This window comes from Balaenoptera acutorostrata, chromosome 1 (genome assembly GCF_949987535.1).
Source record: "Balaenoptera acutorostrata chromosome 1, mBalAcu1.1, whole genome shotgun sequence".
Taxonomy (NCBI): domain Eukaryota; kingdom Metazoa; phylum Chordata; class Mammalia; order Artiodactyla; family Balaenopteridae; genus Balaenoptera; species Balaenoptera acutorostrata.
In genome coordinates this window covers 103,011,694-103,037,252 of record NC_080064.1, presented here as the reverse complement: position 1 = coordinate 103,037,252, position 25,559 = coordinate 103,011,694, and the positions used below count along the sequence as shown (strand labels likewise).

The 25,559-nt window shown below is 42.1% G+C and overlaps 1 protein-coding gene across 1 annotated transcript in view; it reads left to right on the top strand.

The window, feature by feature from the left end:
- The first annotated feature begins 7,145 nt into the window (after positions 1 to 7,145).
- CASQ2 (calsequestrin 2) overlaps positions 7,146 to 25,559 on the top strand; it is a 68,582-nt gene continuing 50,168 nt past the window's right edge. The window contains exon 1 of the mRNA XM_007169339.2: positions 7,146 to 7,629. Within this exon, the coding sequence (XP_007169401.1) occupies positions 7,396 to 7,629 (234 nt within the window). The 5' untranslated portion in view covers positions 7,146 to 7,395. The remainder of the gene's footprint in view (positions 7,630 to 25,559) is intronic.

Genomic DNA, 25,559 nt, shown 5'->3' with positions numbered 1-25,559 from the left:
GAAAAATACACTGTCTGGGATTAACAAAAGATTGTATGTTGAAGAAGAAAAAACTAGTGAACCTGAAAACTTAGCAATAGAAACTATCCAAAATGAAACACAGAGAGGGAAAAAGAATTTTAGAAAATGAAAAGAGCATCAGTGAGCTGTGAGGCAACCCCAAGTGACTCATTATATGTGTAGTTGGAGTTCTTAAGAGGGAGAGGAGACAGAAAAAACATTTGAAAAAATAATGGTCAAACATTTAACAAATTCAATGAAAACTATAAACCTGTAGTTCCAAGGAGCACAAAAAACCCCAAGCACAAGAAACATGAAGAAAACCAAGCCACTAAACCAAGGCTAAAAATCAGATTGCTAAAAATCTATGAATAAAAAGAAAATCTTTTTTATTCAACCACAGGGAAAAATAATATTTATATACAATGGAACAAAGATAAGGATGACAGCAATTGCTTGTAAGGAACAATGCAAGCAAGATGACAGTAGAACAATGACTTTAAGAAAAAACAAAACAAAACTGTTAGCCTGGAACTTTCATCCAGTGAAAATATTTTTCAAAAACAAAAGCAAAATGAAAACATTTTAAGAAAAACACAAGCTACAAGAATCGTCAACAGACCTGCACCACAAGCAATGTTAAAGCAAGTTCTCTGGGTGGAAGGAAAATACCAGATGGCAATCTGGAGCTTCACAAGGCACTACAGACCAATATCCTTCATGAACAAAGGTACAAAAATTTTAAACAAAATTTTAGTAAATTTAATCCAAAATTTATGAAAAGGATAACATATCATGACCAAATGGGCTTTATCTTAGAAATCCAAAGTTGAATTACCTTGCAAAAGTCACTCAATCAATCAATTTGGTAATTCACCAAATCAACAAAGTAAAAAGAGAAACCATATGGTCATCTCAATAGATGTAGAAAAAGTATTTTCAACACCCATTCTCAAAAGTAAATTCAATACCCATTTCTGATCAAAATTCTCAGCCAACTAGGAAAGGAAGTGAACTTTCCTCAACCTCATGAAGGGCATCCATAAAAAACCTACAGCTACTATCATACTTAGTAGTGAAAGCCTGAATCCTTCTCTCCTAAGATCAGAGACAAGGCAAGGATGTCCACCCTTCCCACGACCATCAACAATGTGCAGGAGGTCCTAGTCAGTGCAGTAAGGCAAGTGAAAGAAACAAAAGGTGTCCTAATTTCAAATGAAGAAAGAAAATCTTCGATCTTTGTTTGCAAATAACATAACTACCTATGTAGAAAATCCAGTGGAATCTCCAAACATCTTCTAGAGTAAGTGCATTTAGCAAGTTTACAGGATACAAGATCAACATATAACAATCAGTTTTATTTCTATACATTATTAACAAATAAATGGAAATCAAAAATTTAAAAACCTGTCATTTTAATACCATCAAAAATATGAAATAGTATCAGATAAATCTGACAAAAGATATTATGAGACCTAGATACTGAAAACTACAACAAACTGCCAGAAGAAATCAAAAAAGACATAAATCTATGGAGAGATATACCTTTGGATGTTTGAGAAAGCTCAATATTGTAAAGATGTCATTTCTCCCCAAATTGGTTTACATATTAAACATGATCAAAATCTCAATGGACTTTTTTTTTTTTTAACTTGATGACCTGATTCTGAAGTTCACATGGAAATGTGAGGACCTGGACATCTTGGGGAGTGGATCGAGGGGGCAGTATTCTGCCCGTCACAATCTCCATTTGGACACTTTGACGTAACCTCTATATCCAGGTGATTTTTGGTTTTGGTTTTCTGTTCTTTTACTGCTTTCCCTGAGAAGTCAATATTTCCTTCTAGTTCCAGGACAAATAAACCTTAAGCTTTCCTTTTATCTGCTCTCATGTACATTTTTTTCTGAACTAAATTTCTCATTTTCTTTCTTTCTTCTCTTTTTTCCAATTGTTCCTCTTTTCTCTCTTGTAAAAAAAAAAAAAAAGCTGGTTTCTTTTTATTTTCTTGTCCTTTAAATTTTCTCTATTTTTGTTTTTCCCTGAAGGAGACAGAGAAGGGTCCCCCTCCTTATGCAGAATAGCTTGGGATCATGACAAGCCAGACAGAACAGGGTCCAAATCCAGTCTCTGCTACTTATCAGCTGTATTAATTTGGTAGAGTACTTGATCTTGAATCCCAGTCTCATCTGTGAAATGGAAGGAATAATACTTAGCTTGATAGAATTTTAAATGAGGTGATGTATAAAATGTAATGAGCCCAATGACCGGCTCATGGCAAGCACTGAAAACATTAGTTCCCTTCTTGCTTTTCCTCTTATACACACAGAAAGCACAAGAGGTGACTCAGTACAGGGCCAAAACCCAGAACATGTCCACAAATGAGCAGTCTCACATTGTGGGCAGCCATTTATGGTTCTGAAGCAATTTCTGGCTTGTCCAAGTGACTTCATGAGCCCCCTGAGAGAGGCATCTAGCTGTTGTTGCAAGTGGTAGAGAAAACAGAAACAAAGCACAACGTCCACCTTCTGGGTTCAAACCCCAGCTCCGCTATTACTAGCCACGTGACCCTGTGCAAGTTAGTTAACCTCTCTGTACCTCGGCTTACCCATCTGGGAATACTAAAACTATCAACCTCCTGGGTTTTTAAGAAGAATAAGTTAAATTTTGCAAAGTACTTAAAATAAGACCTGGTACAAAGTTAGTGGTTCACATTTATTTAACAAATATTTAATGAGAACTACTATTGGCAAGGCTGGTTTCAAGGAATACTTTGAACAGATGCTGTCCCGGCTCCTATAAGGCTCAGTCTAGCTGGGGAAAAAAGAATCCCCAATGGGAGGGATGTTCCTAAGGAGAAGTATGGTTGGTACCTAAGGGGAGTGAATGTCAGCTCCTGGTCTACCCTGAGGGCCTCCCTGAGGAAGTGACATTTGTTAAGATCTGGACAGTTATACAACCTAGCTCTTTTTAAACCTAGCATTGATCTTTCTCTGCTCGGTTCTATTTAGGAGTTTTCTGGTGCGGGGGACCAGGGAAGGCTCCTGGAGCTGCCTGATATTCAGAGTCAAGAGGAAAAGGAAGGCCTTGGGGTTGCTGACAGGACTGTTCTGATTTGACCAGAGGAAGCCTCGAGCACCCGGCTGTAGACACAGGCATTTCTGGGACTTTCTCTTCCCGGCCAGCATGCTGACTCCCCTGGCCCGTGGCGCAGCGGAATGGAAGGAATGGGCTCAAAGAAAGACAGATGCCATACTCCGCTTTGTCCACTGGGTGGAGTATTTTAGCCAAAGAAGGGGCTTTTGGAGGCAGTGAAGTCCTTGACCTCTGCCTTGGAGGAGAGGCAAGCTTGGACTTGTGAGAGTCACGCCCATCAAACCCTCTTCCGCAGGTAACAGTCAACGAACTTCCTCAAACCTGTGGCCTGTGCCAGGGTCTATCCTGGGAAAGAAAATATTCTACGGGCAGAACAAATTCTAGAAGTTTAGAGCCAGAAAGCGGCCATGGGAGACCAGTGAGTCTGACCCTCTTTTCCACAAATTAGAAATGTGAGGGCCGAGAGGTGAGGAGACTCACCAAGGTCACACAGCTGGGTTGAGCTGTGTCAGACCAGCCCAGGATCCAGGTGTCCTGACTTCCGGGTCACAGCCCTCTCTGAGCTGCCTCCGAGTCGTTCAGATAGGTTCCCTACCCTGTGGACCCACCCATGTAGGTGTGAGCCCATATGTCTTATTAACAGACAGAAAAGTCTGAGAGAGAAAACTGATGCTTTCATCGGAGGAAGGAGGAGGTGGATGCAACGCCCCCTAGTGGTGGAATCCCCGTAGGTCTCAGCGCGGAAGCACCTGCTTCTTCTCCCTGGAAGAAGCTTGCTCTCTGCCTCACCCCTGCCCTCCCTGCTGCTCCTAGGTTCCCTCCTTGAAGATGCTTTCCTTCACCCCCGGTCCAAAAGGGCCACCTCCCACCCACTGTCGCAGGCTCTCCCTTGTCCTTCTCAACTGCTCTTTAGAGCACGTGCCTCTATTTGAAGTCCTATTTTACATGGGTGCACACACATATACCCCTTAAGTACATTGATTATTTATTGCTCATCTCCCCTCCCGGATGTAAACTCAGTGAGTTCAGATGGATAACGTGTCCAACCCCAGTACCCAGTAGAGTGTCTGGTACATAGAGGGTGTCCCATAAAAATGTATTTAATTAACAAATAAATGAAAGATCATGGCTTCAAATCCTGATTCATCTGTAAAACGAGTTATGTGAAGATCCAGTTAAATAATATATGCAAAACGGTCCTGCCACCTGTCAAGGGTAAACAAATGAAAGGGGGAGGTTAGAATACGGGATTCTAGGGAGTGGCCACTTGGAGTGAGGGACTGGAAATTGTTAGCAAGAACAAGGGGCCTATGTCATATATCGTGACAATAGTTAACATACATTTATATTGATTTGTTTCCTCTGTTTTATCCTTTCTTGTTTAAAAGCAAAGACAAAAAATACCTGCTAATGGCACGTAAAGACACACGTACAATTCAGCACAGTCACATAAACTAGGCATGTGTAGGTGACACCCTGACCTGGGTAGCTGCTAAAACTGGAATGAAAAGCTGATTTGCTAGATGCCAACTTGACTCAGACATGTCAGAAGCATTCCTTGTTTACAAAATAAATACATTAAGGTTGGTGAGCAAGAAGGCAAAGGAAAAACAAAAACAATAAAAAGCAGTCAGAAAAAAATGGCTGGGACATAAAAAGTCGATCAGGCAAAACCTAACCTTACTAAGAGGGGGGCACGCATGTCAGCCCCCGTGTCTAGGTGTGGGTGGACGGTGGGAAACCTCATCACCACAACACGTGTGAGTGGCCATGCCGTCCTCAGGGCTGGGCTTTGCGGCCCCAAATTGAGCCAGGATTTAGGGACAGGAACTTTCCACACTGGAGCTTTTTTTCTGTTAATACACAGTTGGTCATAAGCCAGACTTGAGGGCTAAACTGAATTTTTAAAAATTATCCCTTTACCCTGGTACTTTTCATCAGTTGCAAGTCAGTGGGAAATTCAAAGACTCTGACTTTAAACATCTCTCAGTTTTTTGGTGACATTTAAAAAAAGCATATATTAAGAGAAGTGGAGCAAATTCTAAATAAAGATAAGCAAATGAGATTGAGACAACTGGGAACAGTTTTTGGAAGCTGACCTTGAAAAGACAAGACATACATTGTTTCACTCAAAAATCGTTTTCCCCTTAAATTTTCTAAAGAAATCAGAGATCTCGCATGCTTGCAAGTGACCTGAAAAGCTAACCACATCTCAGAATGGCTATTCTTGGCTCTATCTTTAAAAGCCTAGAGAATTCACCATCAGAAAGAACTGAATGCTGTCATGGGTTTCAGCGAGGGGTTCCCCAAGGTCCTGGCTTCCTGGACATGAACCTGTCCTAAAGACAACTCCCGTCAGCCTGACTGTCAGCCTCAGGACCTCTGGCTGCAGTAGAGGGGCTTGCTTTCACTCATGTAGGCTACTGAACTTCTTTTTTCCTTCTGTTCCCTGCAAAGTTTGTATGGGACAGAGTCCTTGCTATTTCCAAAGCTGATTTTCCAACCAGAAGAAGAAAAAATTGTGGCCTAAATCATGAGAGCCATTAGACTACTCTAAAGAGTGGAAAGACACAGGTGGACTGTTGTTTGACCAGAAAAGATGGGGCCACGTAAGAAAAGAGGTGTCTGTGGGGGAACTGCCCCATCAGAGTGAAAGCACCCAGGAACACCAGGCTCCAAGGCAGAGCTGACCCCTCACTCAAGCAGTTGGGAATGCGATCTCTGACAGGGTGCTGAGCTCCCTGAAGCTCAGTTAGCTCCCCTGTGCAATGAGCCCTAATCACGTCTGCCCCAGTTGCCTGCTGGATTCAAGAAGGCAGAGAGAAAAGGGCTCACAAACCATTACTATTAGAAACTGAGAAGTAATTATTATAATAACCTATGTTCCACCATCTCCAGGAAGAATGAAGTAACTATAATAGCGGCCGTGTTTGGGTAACTGCTTTGTACCATGCCTTCCCATCTCTGTGTTCCAAGCCTTACAATACAGTCGTAATTATCCCCATTTTACATGGTGGGCGTCGGGGGTGGGGGAGGGAGATTGAGAATCAGAGAGGGTGAGTGACCCTCCAAAGTCTATTCAGCCATTAAGAGGCAGAGTACGGATTTGAACTCAGATCTGTCCGGCTCCTGGACTCTCTACATCAGTCTGTCTCTAATGAAGAGGAAAGGGGCAAAAATGATACATTGGGGGTTCATGTTAAAAAAGAAAGATGGAGGGAAGAGAAATGGGAACATATTGTATATGTATAACTGATTCACTTTGTTATAAAGCAGAAGCTAACACACTATTGTAAGGCAATTATACTTCAATAAATATGTTTAAAAAAAAAAAAAAGAAAGATGACAGGGATGATAGCGAAAAGCTTAAGAGGGCTTCTGAGGAAGACTGTTGAACTTTTATTTTATTTAATTTTAGAATGGGGCAGGATCTCCTGGTGTCAGCAGCGTTCAGCTGTGAGTAGGGGCAGAAGGAGAGGAAATGTGACCCCGGGTGGGCTGGGCTCCTGGAGCGCTTTCCGTGGAGAAAGGGTGACCCTACATCCCTCGCCCAGTGACCGGCAGAGCCACGGGGACACGGTGCAACGGGCAGCCAGGGAAAGGCAGGTGCAGAACGTCAAGTCCACCTGGGGGTCCGGCTGGTCCCCAGGTCAGCAGTGAGTAGGTAGGGGATGAACAGCCTGCCAGGAAGGGACAGACTGAAATAGTTCCCGGGGGTAATAGACCGATTCAATAGCGTCTGAGTGGCCTGTGCACATCCTGAGTGGCATGCAAGCGCCACGTCTCTCTCCTCTCCTTTCCTCCTCCTCCCTCTGAGTGAATTTCTCTCCTCTGACCTTCCCGCCCTCCTTATTTCATGTGCACACGTTCCCCCGTCTCCCTCCCACCTCCTCCTCCACCGGCCTGACAAACTGTATCAGCGAATCCCTCAACAGTGCCATATCTAACTTTTTAATTCATTGCATGATTTATTTTTAGCCTGAAACAACTGCATCCTAAAAATGGAGTTCCTGATGAGACAGGGGCTGGGCAGAGCTATGCGAGGTATCTGGGGCTGGGCCGCCTAGCCTGGCTCTGGTTCTACACACGCATGGGTGTGAGCCTCTGCACGCTTCGTCCCAAGCCCACGATTACAGTCAGCAGCCGGAGGAGGTGAAGAAGGGGTTCTCGGGCCCAGGAAGGGCCAAGGAGAGAGACGAGATCGGCCTCTCTGCTCCGCACTGCTCCCAGCAAGTCCTCTAAGGCACCACCTCTTTCCTACACACGGTGTTTCTGGGAAAGAAAAACAAAACTTCGCCCAGATGAAGAGAACCCACCTGTTTGTGATGGCGGTCTACCTGCTGTCCACCTGCAGGGCAGAGGAGGGGCTGAACTTCCCCACCTATGACGGCAAGGACCGCGTGGTCAGTCTAACCGAGAAGAACTTCAAGCAGGTTTTGAAGAAATACGACTTGCTCTGCCTCTACTACCATGAGCCCGTGTCTTCAGATAAAGCCGCGCAGAAACAGTTCCAAATGAAAGAAATCGTGCTGGAGGTGAGTGGGGGGCCCCCAGACCACGTGGTCCAAGGGAGCGGGAGCTGGCCAGTGGTCGGCATGTGAGGACCTGAGGGCGCTGAGAATATATCCTGAAGTCTTGCCCCATTTCGGTCTCAGGCAAATCTGAAGATATTCTTGTTGCAAAGCTGGGATGTGTGAAAAACAGGGGTGGGTCCAGACTCTTAAGACGGGACAATCGAATGTGCTGCATGGTGCATAATAGTCTGTAAAGATGTAAAGTCTGTCATCTGATGGTCCTCTTGATTTCTCAAGGGCAATAGTTCCAGCTACTCTTTTTCTCAGAGAATGTTAAAGCTATTGTTAAAAAGCCTGACTGAAATGAAATTCAGGGTTATTTGCAGGTTTCATTCGGCGTGCTAATTTCCTACTCTTTGTTCCGTTAAGTCTCCCCATGATCCTGATGAAGCAGGAATCATTTGACCTTGACTGTCCTCGTGGGTCAGACAGGGAATATCACTAAGCGATGAGCCTCTCTTGTGACTCGGTTTTAGTCAACATCGCACAGTGTAGATGTGGGAAGATTTTAGCTGCGCGTTCATTAATGGGAATATTTCTTTTTCTCAGAAAGTTCTTGGTGTGAATTCAGGGAAGATGCTGAAGTCAGTTCTTATTTCATCTGCATTACATGGCCTGTCCGTAAACCTGGCGCTGGGACCCGTTCTCTAATCCTGTGTGAGTGCCCCAGGAATTCCTCCCACAGTTCCTCCTGGACAGTTTCAGATCGCTTACACTCAGGAACACCTGTGAGTGCCAAGAATTCTAATAGGCACCAAGATCCCTTATCAGTCCCCGGGTCCGGCTCAGCCCAGGCACAAATCTGTGAAAAGGACTACTGGAGAACTACAGCAGTTTATTAACCGGCACAGCCAGAAAGTTCAGCTCAATCAGATGCCTTATTTTCTTTCTTTTTTTTCCAGTGTTATTGAGACATAACTGACATACTTTGTAATCAAAGACTCTGATGAACAGAATTACCATGTAAAACCCATGTGGATTTTAATTCTCAAAAAAAAAAAAGGCTGTAATAAAATCCAGGAAAACCACCCCAAACACATCAAAATATCTTTGATAATTAAAAAAGTATTGCAGAATCCTGTGTCTCCCGATCATCATACACATATCTATTTTCAGAGGATTTATATATGGCAGTGTGGTCATTACAGAGAGCTCTGGTAGACAAAAAACCTCTGTGGGTTACAAGTGAGGAAAAAGCAGGGACCGTTATTAGGTCTTTGTACTATATATACGGGAAAATTACAGGCTGGGAAAAACCGGGACATACAGCACAGCTGCTGCCCAGCCCATGAAATCCTCATTCACATGATTATCTCCATCTCAAACTGCCCTACTCAATTATAGAGACATATTTATGAAAAGTTAATTGAAGGCATAAGGATTCTACCATATATGCTCATCACTGGCCACTTAGCCTAGAACTCAGAAAGAATGCCAGTGCAAGCAATGACCCCATTTCTGATTCCCTGTTATATTAACACACATGCACACACACACACACACACACACTCACACACACACAAACTCCCCCAAGAATCTGTCTCCCCCAAAGATGAATTCTGTACTCCCAAGGAAAATCCCGAGAAGGAGCTTTGCCCTGGACTCACCATCCTTCCAGCCACCTTTGATCCAAGAGTGCCCGGCAGAGACTGACAAGGGGGAAGTTCAGCACAGGAGGTAGTCTGATGCCCCACAGACTCCTAAATCGCTAAGGGAGAGAGATCACAGAACTTGGAGTCAGGAGTTCCTGATTTATATTCTGGCTTTGCCTCTACTGGACACATGACATAGGGCAGGTTACTTAATTTCTCTGAGCCTCATTTTCTTATCTATAAATCTGAAAAAAATAATAACTATCATACAGGCTTATGAGATGATTAAATAATAATAATCAACATTTATTGAATGCTTCCTGTGTGCAGGGATTGTATGTGGTAGCTGGTTTGATCTTTACAGTACTTCTCTGATGTAGATACAGTTACTATCCCCCTTTGACAGATGGGGAAACTGAGGCACAGAGAGGCTAAGTTGCCCAAGATTACTCTACTCATGCAAGTGAAGGCAGTTTTAGCCCCTATACTGCGTTACTGCTGGAATCAAATGAGACAGTGTACAAGGAGTTGGTGGATACCCTGTTCAGTATTATTTCAAGAGTCTTCCTTAAATAGAGCACTCAGCCTGTGGGCCTGGGCCTGATGATGCCAGCTGTATCACCAACAGGGCTGAGAGGCACGGAGCCCCAGAGGCACTGCTTATGCAAATGTCCAAACCCTGGGGGAGGTAGGGCTCCCTCCGTGTAGGTCGGGGAGGGGAGGGGTGGGTCTTTGTTGAGATACCTGTCAGGTGCAGGCTGTTGCTCAGCATCTAGGACAAAACTGGTTCCAGGAATCCCATGACTGATAAGAGAGGGTAGATGTGAACCTCTAAATTTTCTTTGTGGTCAGAAAAGCCTATTTTGTCCTCTTAATTCCCTGGACTCCAAACCTACACTAAGGAAAATATCCTGCCCATCGCAGAGCTGTGTCTGTTTGGGATATAAGGAGGGGAGGAGACAGTGAAATCTCAGCCCTGGGCAGACAGCACAGGAAGGGGTGGGCTCCTTCCCTCCCAATAGTTTGGGAAGGCGGCTTTCTTTCTTGTTTTTTTTTTTTTTTTGGATTTTTGAATTTTATTTGATTTATTTTTTTTTTTTTTTTTTTTTTTTTTAGAAATTTCATGTAATGTCTGAAACATTTATATTAACATATTTCCATACATATTTCCATACAAATACAAATATAAGATTTTTAGAAATTTCATGTAATGTCTGAAACATTTATATTAACATATTTCCATACATATTTCCATACAAATACAAATATAAGATTTTTAGAAATTTCATGTAATGTCTGAAACATTTATATTAACATATTTCCATACATATTTCCATACAAATACAAATATAAGATTTTTAGAAATTTCATGTACTGTCTGAAACATTTATATTAACATATTTCCATACATATTTCCATACAAATACAAATATAAGATTTTTAGAAATTTCATGTAATGTCTGAAACATTTATATTAACATATTTCCATACAAATAACCCAATGAAAGTTTAGTATTAGTTGTTTTGTTTGTTTTTTTTATACTGCAGGTTCTTATTAGGCATCAGTTTTATACACATCCGTGTATACATGTCAATCCCAATCGCCCAATTCAGCACATCACCATCCCCACCTCATCGCAGTTTTCCCCCCTTGGTGTCCATATGTCCATTCTCTACATCTGTGTCTCAACTTCTGCCCTGCAAACTGGCTCATCTGTACCGTTTTTCTACGTTCCACATACATGCATTAACATACGATATTTGTTTTTCTCTTTCTGACTTACTTCACTCTGTATGACAGTCTCTAGATCCATCCACTTCTCAACAAATGACTCAATTTCGTTCCTTTTTATGGCTGAATAATATTCCATCGTATATATGTACCACAACTTCTTTATCCATTCGTCTGTTGATGGGCATTTAGGTTGCTTCCATGACCTGGCTATTGTAAATAGTGCTGCAATGAACATTCGGGTGCACGTGTCTTTTTGAATTACGGTTTTCTCTGGGTATATGCCCAGTAGTGGGATTGCTGGGTCATATGGTAATTCTATTTTTAGTTTTTTAAGGAACCTCCATATTGTTCTCCATAGTGGCTGTATCAATTTACATTCCCACCAACAGTGCAAGAGGGTTCCCTTTTCTCCACACCCTCTCCAGCATTTGTTGTTTGTAGATTTTCTGATGATGCCCATTCTAACAGGAGTGAGGTGATACCTCATTGTAGTTTTGATTTGCATTTCTCTAATAATTAGTGATGTTGAGCATCTTTTCATGTGCTTCGTGGCCGTCTGTATGTCTTCTTTGGAGAAATGTCTATTTAGGTCTTCTGCCCATTTTTGGATTGGGGTGTTTGTTTCTTTGATATTGAGCTGAATGAGCTGTTTATATATTTTGGAGATTAATCCTTTGTCCGTTGATTCATTTGCAAATATTTTCTCCCATTCTGAGGGTTGTCTTTTGGTCTTGTTTATGGTTTCCTTTGCTGTGCAAAAGCTTTGAAGTTTCATTAGGTCCCACTTGTTTATTTTTGTTTTTATTTCCATTACTCTAGGAGGTGGATCGAAAAAGATCTTGCTGTGATTTATGTCAAAGAGTGTTCTTCCTATGTTTTCCTCTAAGAGTTTTATAGTGTCCAGTCTTATATTTAGGTCTCTAATCCATTTTGAGTTTATTTTTGTGTATGGTGTTAGGGAGTATTCTAATTTCATTCTTTTACATGTGGCTGTCCAGTTTTCCCAGCACCACTTATTGAAGAGACTGTCTTTTCTCCATTGTATATCTTTGCCTCCTTTGTCATAGATTAGTTGACCATAGGTGCGTGGGTTAATCTCTGGGCTTTCTATCTTGTTCCATTGATCTATGTTTCTGTTTTTGTGCCAGTACCATATTGTCTTGATTACTGTAGCTTTGTAGTATAGTCTGAAGTCAGGGAGTCTGATTCCTCCAGCTCCATTTTTTTGCCTCAAGACTGCTTTGGCTATTCGGGGTCTTTTGTGTCTCCATACAAATTTTAAGATGATTTGTTCTAGCTCCGTAAAAAATGCCCTTGGTAATTTGATAGGGATTGCATTGAATCTGTAGATTGCTTTGGGTAGTATACTCATTTTCACAATGTTGATTCTTCCAATCCAAGAACATGGTATATCTCTCCATCTGTTGGTATCATCTTTAATTTCTTTCATCAGTGTCTTATAGTTTTCTGCATACAGGTCTTTTGTCTCCCTAGGTAGGTTTATTCCTAGGTATTTTATTCTTTTTGTTGCAATGGTAAATGGGAGTGTTTCCATAATTTCTCTTTCAGATTTTTCATCATTAGTGTATAGGAATGCAAGAGATTTCTGTGCATTAATTTTGTAACCTGCAACTTTACCATATTCATTAATTAGCTCTAGCAGTTTTCTGGTGGCAGTTTTAGGATTCTCTATGTATAGTATCATGTCATCCGCAAACAGTGACAGTTTTACTTCTTCTTTTCCAATTTGTATTCCTTTTATTTCTTTTTCTTCTCTGATTGCCGTGGCTAGGACTTCCAGAACTATGTTGAATAATAGTGGTGAGAGTGGACATCCTTGTCTCGTTCCTGATCTTAGAGGAAATGCTTTCAGTTTTTCACCATTGAGAATGATGTTTGCTGTGGGTTTGTCATATATGGCCTTTATTATGTTGAGGTAGGTTCCCTCTATGCCCACTTTCTGGAGAGTTTTTATCAGAAATGGGTGTTGAATTTTGTCAAAAGCTTTTTCTGCATCTATTGAGATGATCATATGGTTTTTATTCTTCAATTTGTTAATATGGTGTATCACATTGATTGATTTGCGTATATTGAAGAATCCTTGCATCCCTGGGATAAATCCCACTTGATCGTGGTGTATGATCCTTTTAATGTGTTGTTGGATTCTGTTTGCTAGTATTTTGTTGAGGATTTTTGCATCTATATTCATCAGTGATATTGGTCTGTAATTTTCTTTTTTTGTAGTGTCTTTGTCTGGTTTTGGTATCAGGGTGATGGTGGCCTCATAGAATGAGTTTGGGAGAGTTCCTTCCTCTGCAATTTTTTGGAAGAGTTTGAGAAGGATGGGTGTTAGCTCTTCTCTAAATGTTTGATAGAATTCACCTGTGAAGCCATCTGGTCCTGGACTTTTGTTTGTTGGAAGATTTTTAATCACAGTTTCAATTTCATTACTTGTGATTGGTCTGTTGATATTTTCTGTTTCTTCCTGGTTCAGTCTTGGAAGGTTATACCTTTCTAAGAATTTGTCCATTTCTTCCAGGTTGTCCATTTTATTGGCATAAAGTTGCTTGTAGTAGTCTCTTAGGATGTTTTGTATTTCTGCGGTGTCTGTTGTAACTTCTCCTTTTTCATTTCTGATTTTATTGATTTGAGTCCTCTCCCTCTTTTTCTTGATGAGTCTGGCTAATGGCTTATCAATTTTGTTTATCTTCTCAAAGAACCAACTTTTAGTTTTATTGATCTTTGCTATTGTTTTCTTTGTTTCTATTTCATTTATTTCTGCTCTGATCTTTATGATTTCTTTCCTTCTGCTAACTTTGGGTTTTGTTTGTTCTTCTTTCTCTAGTTTCTTTAGGTGTAAAGTTAGATTGTTTACTTGAGATTTTTCTTGTTTCTTTAGGTAGGCTTGTATAGCTATAAACTTCCCTCTTAGAACCGCTTTTGCTGCATCCCATAGGTTTTGGGTCGTCGTGTTTTCATTGTCATTTGTCTCTAGGTATTTTTTTATTTCCTGTTTGATTTCTTCAGTGATCTCTTGGTTATTTAGTAACGTATTGTTTAGCCTCCATGTGTTTGTCTTTTTTACGTTTTTTTCCCTGTAATTCATTTCTAATCTCATAGCGTTGTGGTCAGAAAAGATGCTTGATATGATTTCAATTTTCTTAAATTTACTGAGGCTTGATTTGTGACCCAAGATGTGATCTATCCTGGAGAATGTTCCGTGTGCACTTGAGAAGAACGTGTAATCTGCCGTTTTTGGATGGAATGTCCTATATATATCAATTAAATCTATCTGGTCTATTGTGTCATTTAAAGCTTCTGTTTCCTTATTTATTTTCATTTTGGATGATCTGTCCATTGGTGTAAGTGAGGTGTTAAAGTCCCCCACTATTATTGTGTTACTGTCGATTTCCTCTTTTATAGCTGTTAGCAGTTGCCTTATGTATTGAGGTGCTCCTATGTTGGGTGCATATATATTTATAATTGTTATATCTTCTTCTTGGATTGATCCCTGGATCATTATGTAGTGTCCTTCCTTGTCTCTTGTAACATTCTTTATTTTAAAGTCTATTTTATCTGATATGAGTATAGCTACTCCAGCTTTCTTTTGATTTCCATTTGCATGGAATATCTTTTTCCATCCCCTCACTTTCAGTCTGTATGTGTCCCTAGGTCTGAAGTGGGTCTCTTGTAGACAGCATATATATGGGTCTTGTTTTTGTATCCATTCAGCCAGTCTATGTCTTTTGGTTGGGGCATTTAATCCATTCACGTTTAAGGTAATTATCGATATGTATGTTCCTATGACCATTTTCTTAATTGTTTTGGGTTTGTTTTTGTAGGTCCTTTTCTTCTCTTGTGTTTCCCACTTAGAGAAGTTCCTTTAGCATTTGTTGTAGAGCTGGTTTGGTGGTGCTGAATTCTCTTAGCTTTTGCTTGTCTGTAAAGCTTTTGATTTCTCCATCAAATCTAAATGAGATCCTTGCTGGGTAGAGTAATCTTGGTTGTAGGTTCTTCCCTTTCATCACTTTAAGTATTTCATGCCACTCCCTTCTGGCTTGCAGAGTTTCTGCTGAGAAATCAGCTGTTAACCTTATGGGGGTTCCCTTGTATGTTATCTGTCGTTTTTCCCTTGCTGCTTTCAATAATTTTTCTTTGTCTTTAATTTTTGCCACTTTGATTACTATGTGTCTCGGCGTGTTTCTCCTTGGGTTTATTCTGTATGGGACTCTCTGCGCTTCCTGGACTTGGGTGGCTATTTCCTTTCCCATGTTAGGGAAGTTTTCGATTATAATCTCTTCAAATATTTTCTCTGGTCCTTTCTCTCTCTCTTCTCCTTCTGGGACCCCTATAATGCGAATGTTGTTGCGTTTAATGTTGTCCCAGAGGTCTCTTAGGCTGTCTTCATTTCTTTTTATTCTTTTTTCTTTAGTCTGTTCCGCAGCAGTGAATTCCACCATTCTGTCTTCCAGGTCACTTATCCGTTCTTCTGCCTCAGTTATTCTGCTATTGATTCCTTCTAGTGTAGTTTTCATTTCAGTTATTGTATTGGTCATCTCTGTTTGTTTGTTCTTTAATTCTTCTAGGTCTTTGTTAATCATTTCTTGCATCTTCTCAATCTTTGCCTCCATTCTTATTCCGAGGTCCTGGATCATCTTCACTATCATTATTCTGAATTCTTTTTCTGGAAGGTTGCCTATCTCCACTTCATTTAGTTGTTTTTCTGGGGTTTTTTCTTGTTCCTTCATCTGGTACATAGCCCTCTGCCTTTTCATCTTCTCTGTCTTTCTGTAACTGTGGTTTTTGGTCCACAGGCTGCAGGATTGTAGTTTTTCTTGCTTCTGTTGTCTGCCCTCTGATGGTTGAGGCTATCTAAGAGGCTTGATGGGAGGCTCTGGTGGTGGGTAGAGATGACTGTTGCTCTATTTGATTTATTTTTTATACAGCTGGTTCTTATTAGTTATCTATTTTATACATATTAGTGTATATATGTCAATCCCAATCTCCCAATTCATCCCACCACCACCCCCCCGGGGAAGGTGGCTGTCCATGTTTTTTATCATAACTCACTGTGTCCTAATGTGTACAGACACATACACAGGTGAAACAAAAGTTTCATAGGACAACACATTATTATTTGGGGAATATTTGGATTTAAAATACTTTTGTCTTCTATTTTATTGTTCTTTTCTATTCTTCTATTGTATTTCATTAAAAAAAATACTAATTCCAACCTATTAAATTGATTTCCCTCTCCGGTGATGAGTTGCCATCCTCAGGTTGAAAACCCTGGGGAATTTCTAAGGGTTAGAAGGTTAGGAATTAGAAGTTCATAACTCGTCACATAAGGGCCATCCCATTCTGATAAAAAAATCCGAAGGTACTATGGTCAATGTTTCGTCTGCTGCTGTAAGGACTGACGTTGAAACACCCAGAAACAGCCCCATCCACGGGGTAAGGAGGTCACTGCCTGACTTGGGGCCTTGAAATGCAGATCATTTAGTCATACATCTGTCACTTACTCTAGGTTGGGCCTTGGGGTGCACGCTGTGGATACAGGGAACGTGAGGCACTCAGGTGGCTCATAGCCTGATGTGGAAAGTACAGTGCAATACAAATGAAAAGCCACAGTGCAACGGGGTCACGGTAATAGTAGGGCAACATAAGGTCCTCTGGGAGCGCAGAGGAAAGAGGAAGCACCCCGCCCTCTGGGAGAGATGTGGAAGGCATGACAACGAAGAATTGATTTGTGAAAATGAGTAGAATTTACCAGACAAATAAGCGAGGGTCGGGGAGGGAACTGCAAGAGCTAAGGTTCTGATAGCTCCCAAATCTTTTCCCACCCCACTAGCTTTTTCCTAAAATTTGGCCACGAGGGCCTCGTTCCTTTCGGTAAAATTTTTATCCCTACTTAGTCAAGCTTCTCTGGGAGAAGCCGTCTTTTAAGACATTGCTACTCATTTACACTTCCATCTGATCAAGTTTGAGTTTTGTGTTGAGAGCAGGGTTTGATAAGGGGAAGAGGAGAAAGGGAAGAATATGAGGCCATTAAAAGCTTAGGCAGAAAAAGGGCAAGTCAAATGGCGTGGGGAGGCATCACACTCAAACTTCGCTTTGCATTTGGTTGGGGTCTAATTCGGGGGGACCCCAGTGTTGGTGCATTGTACGTAGCTCTATACAGATGTTCTGTAAATGCCTGTTGAATGAATGAGTGAAGTGTTAGAGCTCAAAAGAACCTTGAGAACCATCTAGATTTTACTGAACCTCTCATGTCATACATACGGCCTTGCAGTGCTGTGACTTACACAGCTGGTAATCCTGATTCTTGGTTGGGCATTTCATCCACAAAGTAACAACACACTCATGTAAGAATATGTTAGACTATGTGGAAAAGACAAAGCAGGCAACAAGAACTGCCACCCAGAACTAAACATGGTTAATGTTCTGATAGAGTTCTTTCCAGTATTTTTTTCTATGCATAAAATCACATTTTCCAATTAGGTTTATACCATTTTTATAGTTTTGTTTCCTGCTTATTTTGTTTCAGTGTATTGTGAGTGTTCCTATGTCACTAAATAGCTTTAAATTCTTGACAAACATAATGTTAATGCTGGCATAGTATTCCATTGTATGATCATACATATTTTTAAGATAATTTCTCTGTTTTTTCCTTTTAATTTTTTAAAAAAATTTTTATTGGAGTATAGTTGATTTACAATGTTGTGTTAGTTTCAGGTGTACAGCATAGTGAATCAGTTATACATATACGTGTATTCACTCTTTTTTAGATTCTTTTCCCATATAGGCCATTACAGAATTTCTCTCTTTTTGGATACTGACACAATTTTCAGGGTTTTAAAAACCTTTGTCTATTTATATTTTTATTGTTGTTTTAATGGACATTCTTTGATTTCTAGCTAGGCTGAATTTTTCATAAAATTATTTTCCATTTACACTTTTTCTTATTTTTCTATGCCTTTTCTCCATTTTTTCTATTGAGGTGTCAACTCAGATTATAAAGGGAGTTGCAATTTTGTATACTATTTCCTTTAGCTTTGGCCAAGTCAGCAAACGTAGTCATACCACAATGGCTGAATCCTGTTAGTACTGCAGGACTCAGAGACACAAGAGGAGGATACGGGCACTGAATTTGATTCTTCCTTGTTCCTTTGTTGCCTGCTTCCACCTTCGCCTTGAAACTGCAGTGCAAGTGCCATGCCTATCATGTTCTATAAATATTGCCAGAGAAAGTCCTCCCACATTCTACATCACTGACCTCTCTCAGGTTGAAATGCTTGAGAGGTGGTGTGCTCTAACATGGGCTTCCAAATCAGATAGACCTGGGTTTAATTCCCAAGGAAGTCTGTCTGTGTTCAGGTTCCTTACTTGTGATGTGAGATGCTGGAGACGGTGTGAGGATTCAGTGAGGCAGGATGGCAAGAGCTCAGCTTCTGGCACATAGAAGGTACTGGACAAATGCTGACTCCTTTCAGCCCACACAGCCTTTCAGTCGGGATTTTAGATACAGCCCAGCCTGACCCATCACTTTAGAGACTGAGGACCCCGGGCCACTTTCAGAGAGCTCAGGGCTGGTGATGTGATGCCATGTTGCTTATTCACAGCCAGCCACGCCCAGAAAGGTGGAGTGACTTTCCCTGATCACAGACCCTCTCCCTCTGATCGCCAAGGCTTACGGAGCCTGTGTCTGATAGATTCAACAACATTATCAGCGTCAGTTCTTAAATTAGGCCCCTTCCACATTTTCGGTCACACTGCAGCCTCCTTCCATTTAAGAAGTTCTTCCATTTCCTTCAGGCTCCTTCTAACTCACTCTTTCTCTCCTTGGAGATATATGTTGGAGTTCTCCCCCTAGATTGGAAGCTTCCTGAAGGCAACTGAATTCAAAGCAAACTTGGTAAGGGGGGAAGTTACAAAAAAAAAAAAAAGAAAAAAAAAACACAGAGGGAATCAAGTTCCTATGGACAAGGACAAAAAAACTGCTTGTGAGCCAAAAACACAACTGAATGAATGGCCTGGTCATGTGACAGAGGATGCCTTGATGTCAGAAGAAACCCCAGCAGTATGGTGTCCACACTGTGAGTTCCTGAGCTCTCTGGAAACGGTGTCATGGTCCTGCCAAATGCCTAGGCCAGGTGTGGGGAACCATTTACTTCTTCCTCTTCCCCTCCTACCTTCACACAGATCTTATCCCCCAGTCCAAAGCCCATTTCCTTTCCTCTACGCCACTCCACCTCTAGGAAACCAGCATTCCAACCTGAAAAAGAAGGAAGGAAAAGGGGAAAACTTTTCCTAGTGAGCTTCATGCTTACGTAGAAATGATTTCATGGCCACTTAAACATCTCTAGAGGGAAAGGAGAAAGGAGGCCTCAGTGTTGGAATCGCTGGACACTCTGATCACATTCATCTCCAGAGCTGAGGCTGTGCACTGTGTATATATGTCCTATGGGAGCAGCTACACACGCCAACCTGTAACCAATACACATTTACAGGATTGGGAAAAACTACAGGGGATTTTTCTCAGGCAAGTTAGTGAGTGTTTCAGAACATGAAAATACGTACTGTGAATCCTTGAATAGAAATATTCATTCGTCAAATATCTGTTGCTCCTAGTGGGACTCTCAGGAATCATAGCATGAATGAATGAGTCACTGAATAGATGGTGAACAAGCAATGCTTTCCACACTGTGAACAGTACATATCACTTCATTTGTTTAGGGTGACTGGTCCCTGGGGCTGGCAGGCAACCTGGGGTCCTGGCACAGAAATAGCCGCATCATCCCGGTAGCTGCCCGCCAGGTTGACCAGCTGCACCTGTTGTTTCTCGGGAGGTCCGAGGCTGCTTCCCCTCTGCATCCCCTCTGATGCTTCCCCAGAGGGTCCCCTCTGCAGGGCCTTCTTCTCTTCCTGCTTAAGGAGGTCCCACTTAGCTCACCACAAAAAAGACACCGCCATCCCCACACATGACCTGCCCAGGGGCTCTCTCCCAAGCCCTCTTGGATATCAAATGGCAAGATCATTGCCTAAAATTATTGGAAATGGCCTGTCCACCAGCAGGGAGGGTTATTGTTATGACTGATTGTCCAGGGCTGGTAAGCAGGTTATTTCCCAATACTTTTTAGACAGTGATCCCAGAACAGATCATCCGTTAGCCCCTACAGGGGAGGAGGAGGCTGGTTCCGTCATCTATGGCAGAACCAAGAACCTGAATCCCGTGCAATGCAGGCTTCTGGGTTCTGCTAAGTATCCTAATGCCGCTGCTCTCAGTCTGCCAAGGCCCACAACAGACTGAGCTCCCTTCTCTATTTAAGTCTCAGTTTCCTAATCAATCTATATATCAGTGAGAAATCTTTGGTGGGGTGACTGCAGCCTCTTTAGGCTCTGCCATATGCCCAGTGTCGTCGACATGACTTTTGTGCACAGCCATCCTCGTGTATCCAACTTCAGATGAGGTCGCAGTGCTTGGGCAAAACAGACAGCTGCGGGTCAGAGTAACTGAATTTCTCTTTCATTTACTATTTGATCCTGGGCAAGTCACAAATATGCATCGCATTTTACTCATCTAAAAAATCAACTGTGTGCTTTGTACCTCAGTGAATTAAGAGGATTCAGTGAAAGCAGGTGAATAAAAATTTCTCGTAAGATTATAAGAAGCTGTACAAGTGTCAGGTATTATTACTTTGTTACGTTGTTTACTATTTAGGAACTGTGTAGACTGCTGAGTGCCTGAAATACAGCTGGTGCTTATCAAATGCTAATTCCCTTCACCTGTCACTTGAAATGTAGCCCCTGTTCTTGGCCAGTTGCAGTAGTTCTCAACCTTGGCTGCACGTGGGACTCACCTATGGAGTTTTAAAAAATCACCTATGCCTGGGTCTTTCCCCCCACCCTCCCCCCTCCCCAGCACTGATTTAACTGGTCATAAGGGAAGGGATGATATCCAGGTGCTACAGTTTTTAAAAGCTCCCTGGGTGATTCTAATGTGCAGCCAAGTTTGTGGACCACTTGAGGCTTGATGCTCAAAATGTGGACGGCAGACCACACCAGCGGCAGTGACATAACCAGGGTGTTTGTTACAGTTAAACAGGATCCACAGGTGATTCATAGGCATGTTAAAGTTTGCAAGGCACTATACTGGTCTGTTGGGTTGGAGGAATTTTCCAGATGACCATAATCGTGTTGCACCTGCTTGACCTTTGGTCTGTTGACTCTCCTGAATGACAACGGACCTGTCAGCATTCCTCTGATTTGGAGGACTGCTGAGACGTGAAGTTGGTCTGGGGCTGCAGGGATTCAGGTCTGCTCTAGGGACTCGGCCAGGTCTCCCAGTCTTCTCCCACGGTTCCCTCACTCACACAGTCAGTGATTAATACTTTGGACCTCCTAAGAAGGGGAAGATCTGGGCCCATGGGAAGCCTCCCCCTCCTTGAGAGGTTTCCAGTGGAATTACAGGGGTTTCTAAGGCCAGATCAGAAGGTGCCTTAAGAACCTTAGGTCAGGGTCCAGGATTTACCTTCAGAAAGGGAGGAAAAGCGTCTATTTGGTTGCCATGGCACACTTCCCTTTTCTCCAAAAGAGACGACAAATCTGAGAACCCTGGGGGTATATGAATATGGGATACTAACATGTTAGCATGTTTAACAGAAAAGTATGGGAAAGCTGCTCAGAGAAAGCTGGTGAGTGCTCTATAACGTGGAACTAAGTCTTGTGAACACCCAAAGAGAAATATTCATTCTTTCATTTATTTGTCAAATACTCATGCACCGCTTACTTAGAAAATGCAGATGACATGGTCCTTGGTAACTAAGGAGTTGGTCTTCTTTTGTTGATGATGAGAACTCACTTCCTTTAGGTCTCTGCTTAAGTGTCATCTCATGAAAGAAGTTATCTTGACCACCTTTATAAATCACACTCTCCAAGCACACCCCTTATCCCTTCAACCTTACTTTATTCTTCTCCATAGCACTTGGCTGACATAGTGCATATTGTTCTACGCTGCTGTAGAGTGTGAAACCCACAGAGGCAAGGACTTTGTTCTCCTCATTGCTGTACTCCAGCACCTAGATCAGTGTCTGATTCACAGTGGGCTCTCAACGGTGTTTGCTGAATGAATGTTAAATGAACAGAAGAGAATGGAGGAGTAGGGAAACGGCACTTATTATGAACTTACCATAAAACATGTCCCATATGGGTGCTTTGCATATGTCATTCTGTTGAATTCTTACAACGTATTCTCACATTATGTACAAAGAAATGATTCCATAGAGTTGAGTAGAAATTGCCCAAAGTCACAAAGCAATAAAAGGGCACAGCATGAAGCAGGATTTGAACCCATGTCTACTTGTTTCCAAACATCATGTTCCTTCCACTACACCAAGGAACTGGGGTTGCTGAATTGGATCGCTTCCTGTTTGTGAGCAGTGCCAACTTACAAAAGGACAAGTGTCTCTAGTTTGAATTCTGGATTTTCACCCACACTTAAGCAGTGTTTAATTTCACAACTGGACTATGTGTTGAACTGAAGTGACTGGTGTGAGTAGAGGGACTAATGCTTAGCACCACCTACTTGGTATTTAATAAATGTTGGGTGGGTGGGTAGGAGGATGGATGGAGAGAAAAGAAAAAAGCATGGAATTGTAGATACATTGCCTATATTGGAAATATATTTCTCCTTGATATCTTTCAAAAATTAAATCCGTTTTTAAAAAAGAATTGAGTGGAAATGTGAAAAATTAAACTCAATCTGTCAGATTCAGGGAACTGTTTGTCATCCCTGCTTAATCCTGCTGAAATATGGGTAAAATAGATTTTTTTGTTTTTTAACCATGGGACTCTCAGTCCAAAATACATACACAGTATGGGCAGAAACCTCTGGGCTCTCTAAGGCTGATGCTGCCTTCAAACCTATTTAGCACTGGCAAATGTCCCAGTGATTGCATTTCCAAACCTCAAGAGAGGAAGGCAAAATGAAATTTTTGGAGGCAAGGGAATCCACAGATGGGATGATGGGGGAACACTGGGCAGAGAATAGCAACACACACAGGATTCAGGTATTTCTTCCAACTGTTCACTGCCCGAAGATGGGATTCTCCAAACTTGCACCTGCTGCACTAGGAAAACTCAGATGAAGTCAGGCTTATTTTGGTTTGGCTTTGAGACTAAATCCTCATGTAGAGCCAGTGCTCTCAGAAGATGAATGCCCAGGCTCACTCTTAAGTTGCACTTCTCCTTAGAGCCCACGTGCCAATGAACTGTTTGATGCGTGTTTGCTCTGCACGTCTCAGTAATAAAACTAGAGCCTGGGGTGAGATGGTGAAAAGACAAGAAGTGCTATGGTAAGAGTGTGGATTGAGTTGATTACAGTTAAATTTTTTCTTCCATACACAGCATTAATACGGAAATGGAGATTTTACAAAATGACAAATACAGTGTTGATTCAGAAGTTTTTAGACCATTGGAACCTTCTTTTCTCACTCCTCCCACCCGCAAAAGCCCCCGATAATATTCAAGCCCAAATAGGATATCTAGTCACCGTATCCTTGAGGCAGACCTCCTCCCAAAGTTATAAATTTCTAAATGGAGATATGAGAGACCACAAAAGTCACTGTGATAAAAGTATTATAAGGATAATTGTAGTGTATAGCAGTAAAATAGAAACAAACAAAATCTGTTTCAGAATTACAAGAGTTTTCTTTAAAAGCAGCAGCCCTACTCACTTGCAGTTTGAGCTCCACTGGTTGGTGTGGAGTATTTTTGCATAACTATCAGCTCAGCCTTGGCATCTAAAATGACTTGTTCCAAAGAATCTGAAAAAGGATATATATACATAATATATATATGTTATATATATTATATATCATATACCTGTATAGCTGAATCACTTTGCTGTACACCTGAAACTAATACAACATTGTAAATCAATTCTACTACAGTTAAAAAAAATAAAAATAGGATGTATTACAAAAAAAAAATGACTTGTTCCATCAAAAAAGCCAGTCCCCAAAAGTACTGCATTTGTACAATGAAGCCTCTGAAGTTCCCTCTTCTGTAGACTGAATGTGGTTTGATCCAGATAAGTCACTTCTGTTTGGAAAGACATGCAGGAACACGGCCAGAGCACCATCTTGCCGTGCGATGGGCTGGGCAGGCCAGAGCCGCTTCTCAGTGCCCAGAGAGCCTGTTCCAGGAGCGCCCGCCTGCTGCCCAGTGCTCGAAGCCAGGCAGAGCTCTCCTCACCATCTGCCGTGTGCTGGGCAGGCAGACGGGCCAGCAGATACCCCTTCACACGCTCACCTGCCTCTACCTTACACTGCCCTGGCTCAGCACCCCAAGCCATCCCTCAGCCTGGCCACACACACCCAGCTTCCCTGTGAAGGAACTGAGAGCATTTCCTGAACCCAAATGAAAGAGTGAATACAACCCGTAAACAGCAGCCCGCACCGTGGCCCGGCAATGCAAGAAGCACACGCTTAGGAGGGAGACCCCGTGGGTCTGAGTCCTTACACTGTCCAGACAGTGGGCAGGTCACTGAGTTGCTCAAGGCTGAGCCCCTTCCTTTGTAAACTAGAGACCACCCACCCCTTGTCCCAGGGTTCCTCTGAAGACAAAAGAGGGGTGTGTGTAAAGTGAACGGCCCATGTCTGGTGCTCAGGAAAGGACTATTCTCGAATTTACTGTGTATGTGAAAGTACACTGAAAACTCACTCTCAGGTTAGTTATACGTGGCATTTGTTGTCATTAGCAGATGTTATCAAAATAAACACTAGTCAGACATTTCGTAAAGTTCAGCCAAGCAGCAGCAGGTTTCTCTTCTGCTTTTTAATGTGCGCTATGGGGGAGATGCAGCAAAGTGGCCTGTCTGCCATCATTTTACGTTTAGAAGGGCTCTCCCAGATGCAGCCTCCATCCTTCCCTCTGATTTTCTTTTTCTGTTTTTTGAGGAAGTGCAGCAACCTATGGAAAGCCTCGTTAGAAAAGGGACAGTCTCTCTCTGGCTGCAGGAACGCGATGGATAATGTGTGGGACTCTTCCCAGGAAGGGGGTTACCAAGGGGTGTCGGCATTTGGGCTACCAGACTGCATTTTCACAGGCTCTCGGGAATAGAACTCTGCTGAGAAAAAATTGGAAAAGAGCATGGCCTCACCCCCATATCAGTCAAATCCATTTTCCCCCCAAAATCCCATTGCAATATTTTTAGTATGAAAAACAGAAAACAAAAAAAAAAACCCTGGACTCCAGAAACAGCCTCCCTCAATCAGTCATTTTGGACATTACAAAATGCTCCCCAGGGAGATTGTGTTTATATGTTAGAGACAGTTGTATGGCGGTGGTTCTCAGTGTGTGGACCCAGGACCCGCAGCATGAGCAACTCCTGAGACCTTGTCAGACATGCACACTCGTAGGTCCCATCCCAGGCCTGCCTAATTAGGAATCCTGGGTTGGACCCAGCAATCTGGGTTTTTACAAGGCTTCCCTCCAGGTAATGCTGACGCGGGCTCAGATTCAAGAACCACCGGCTTGGGTAATGAGGTTGCCCTATAGTGAAT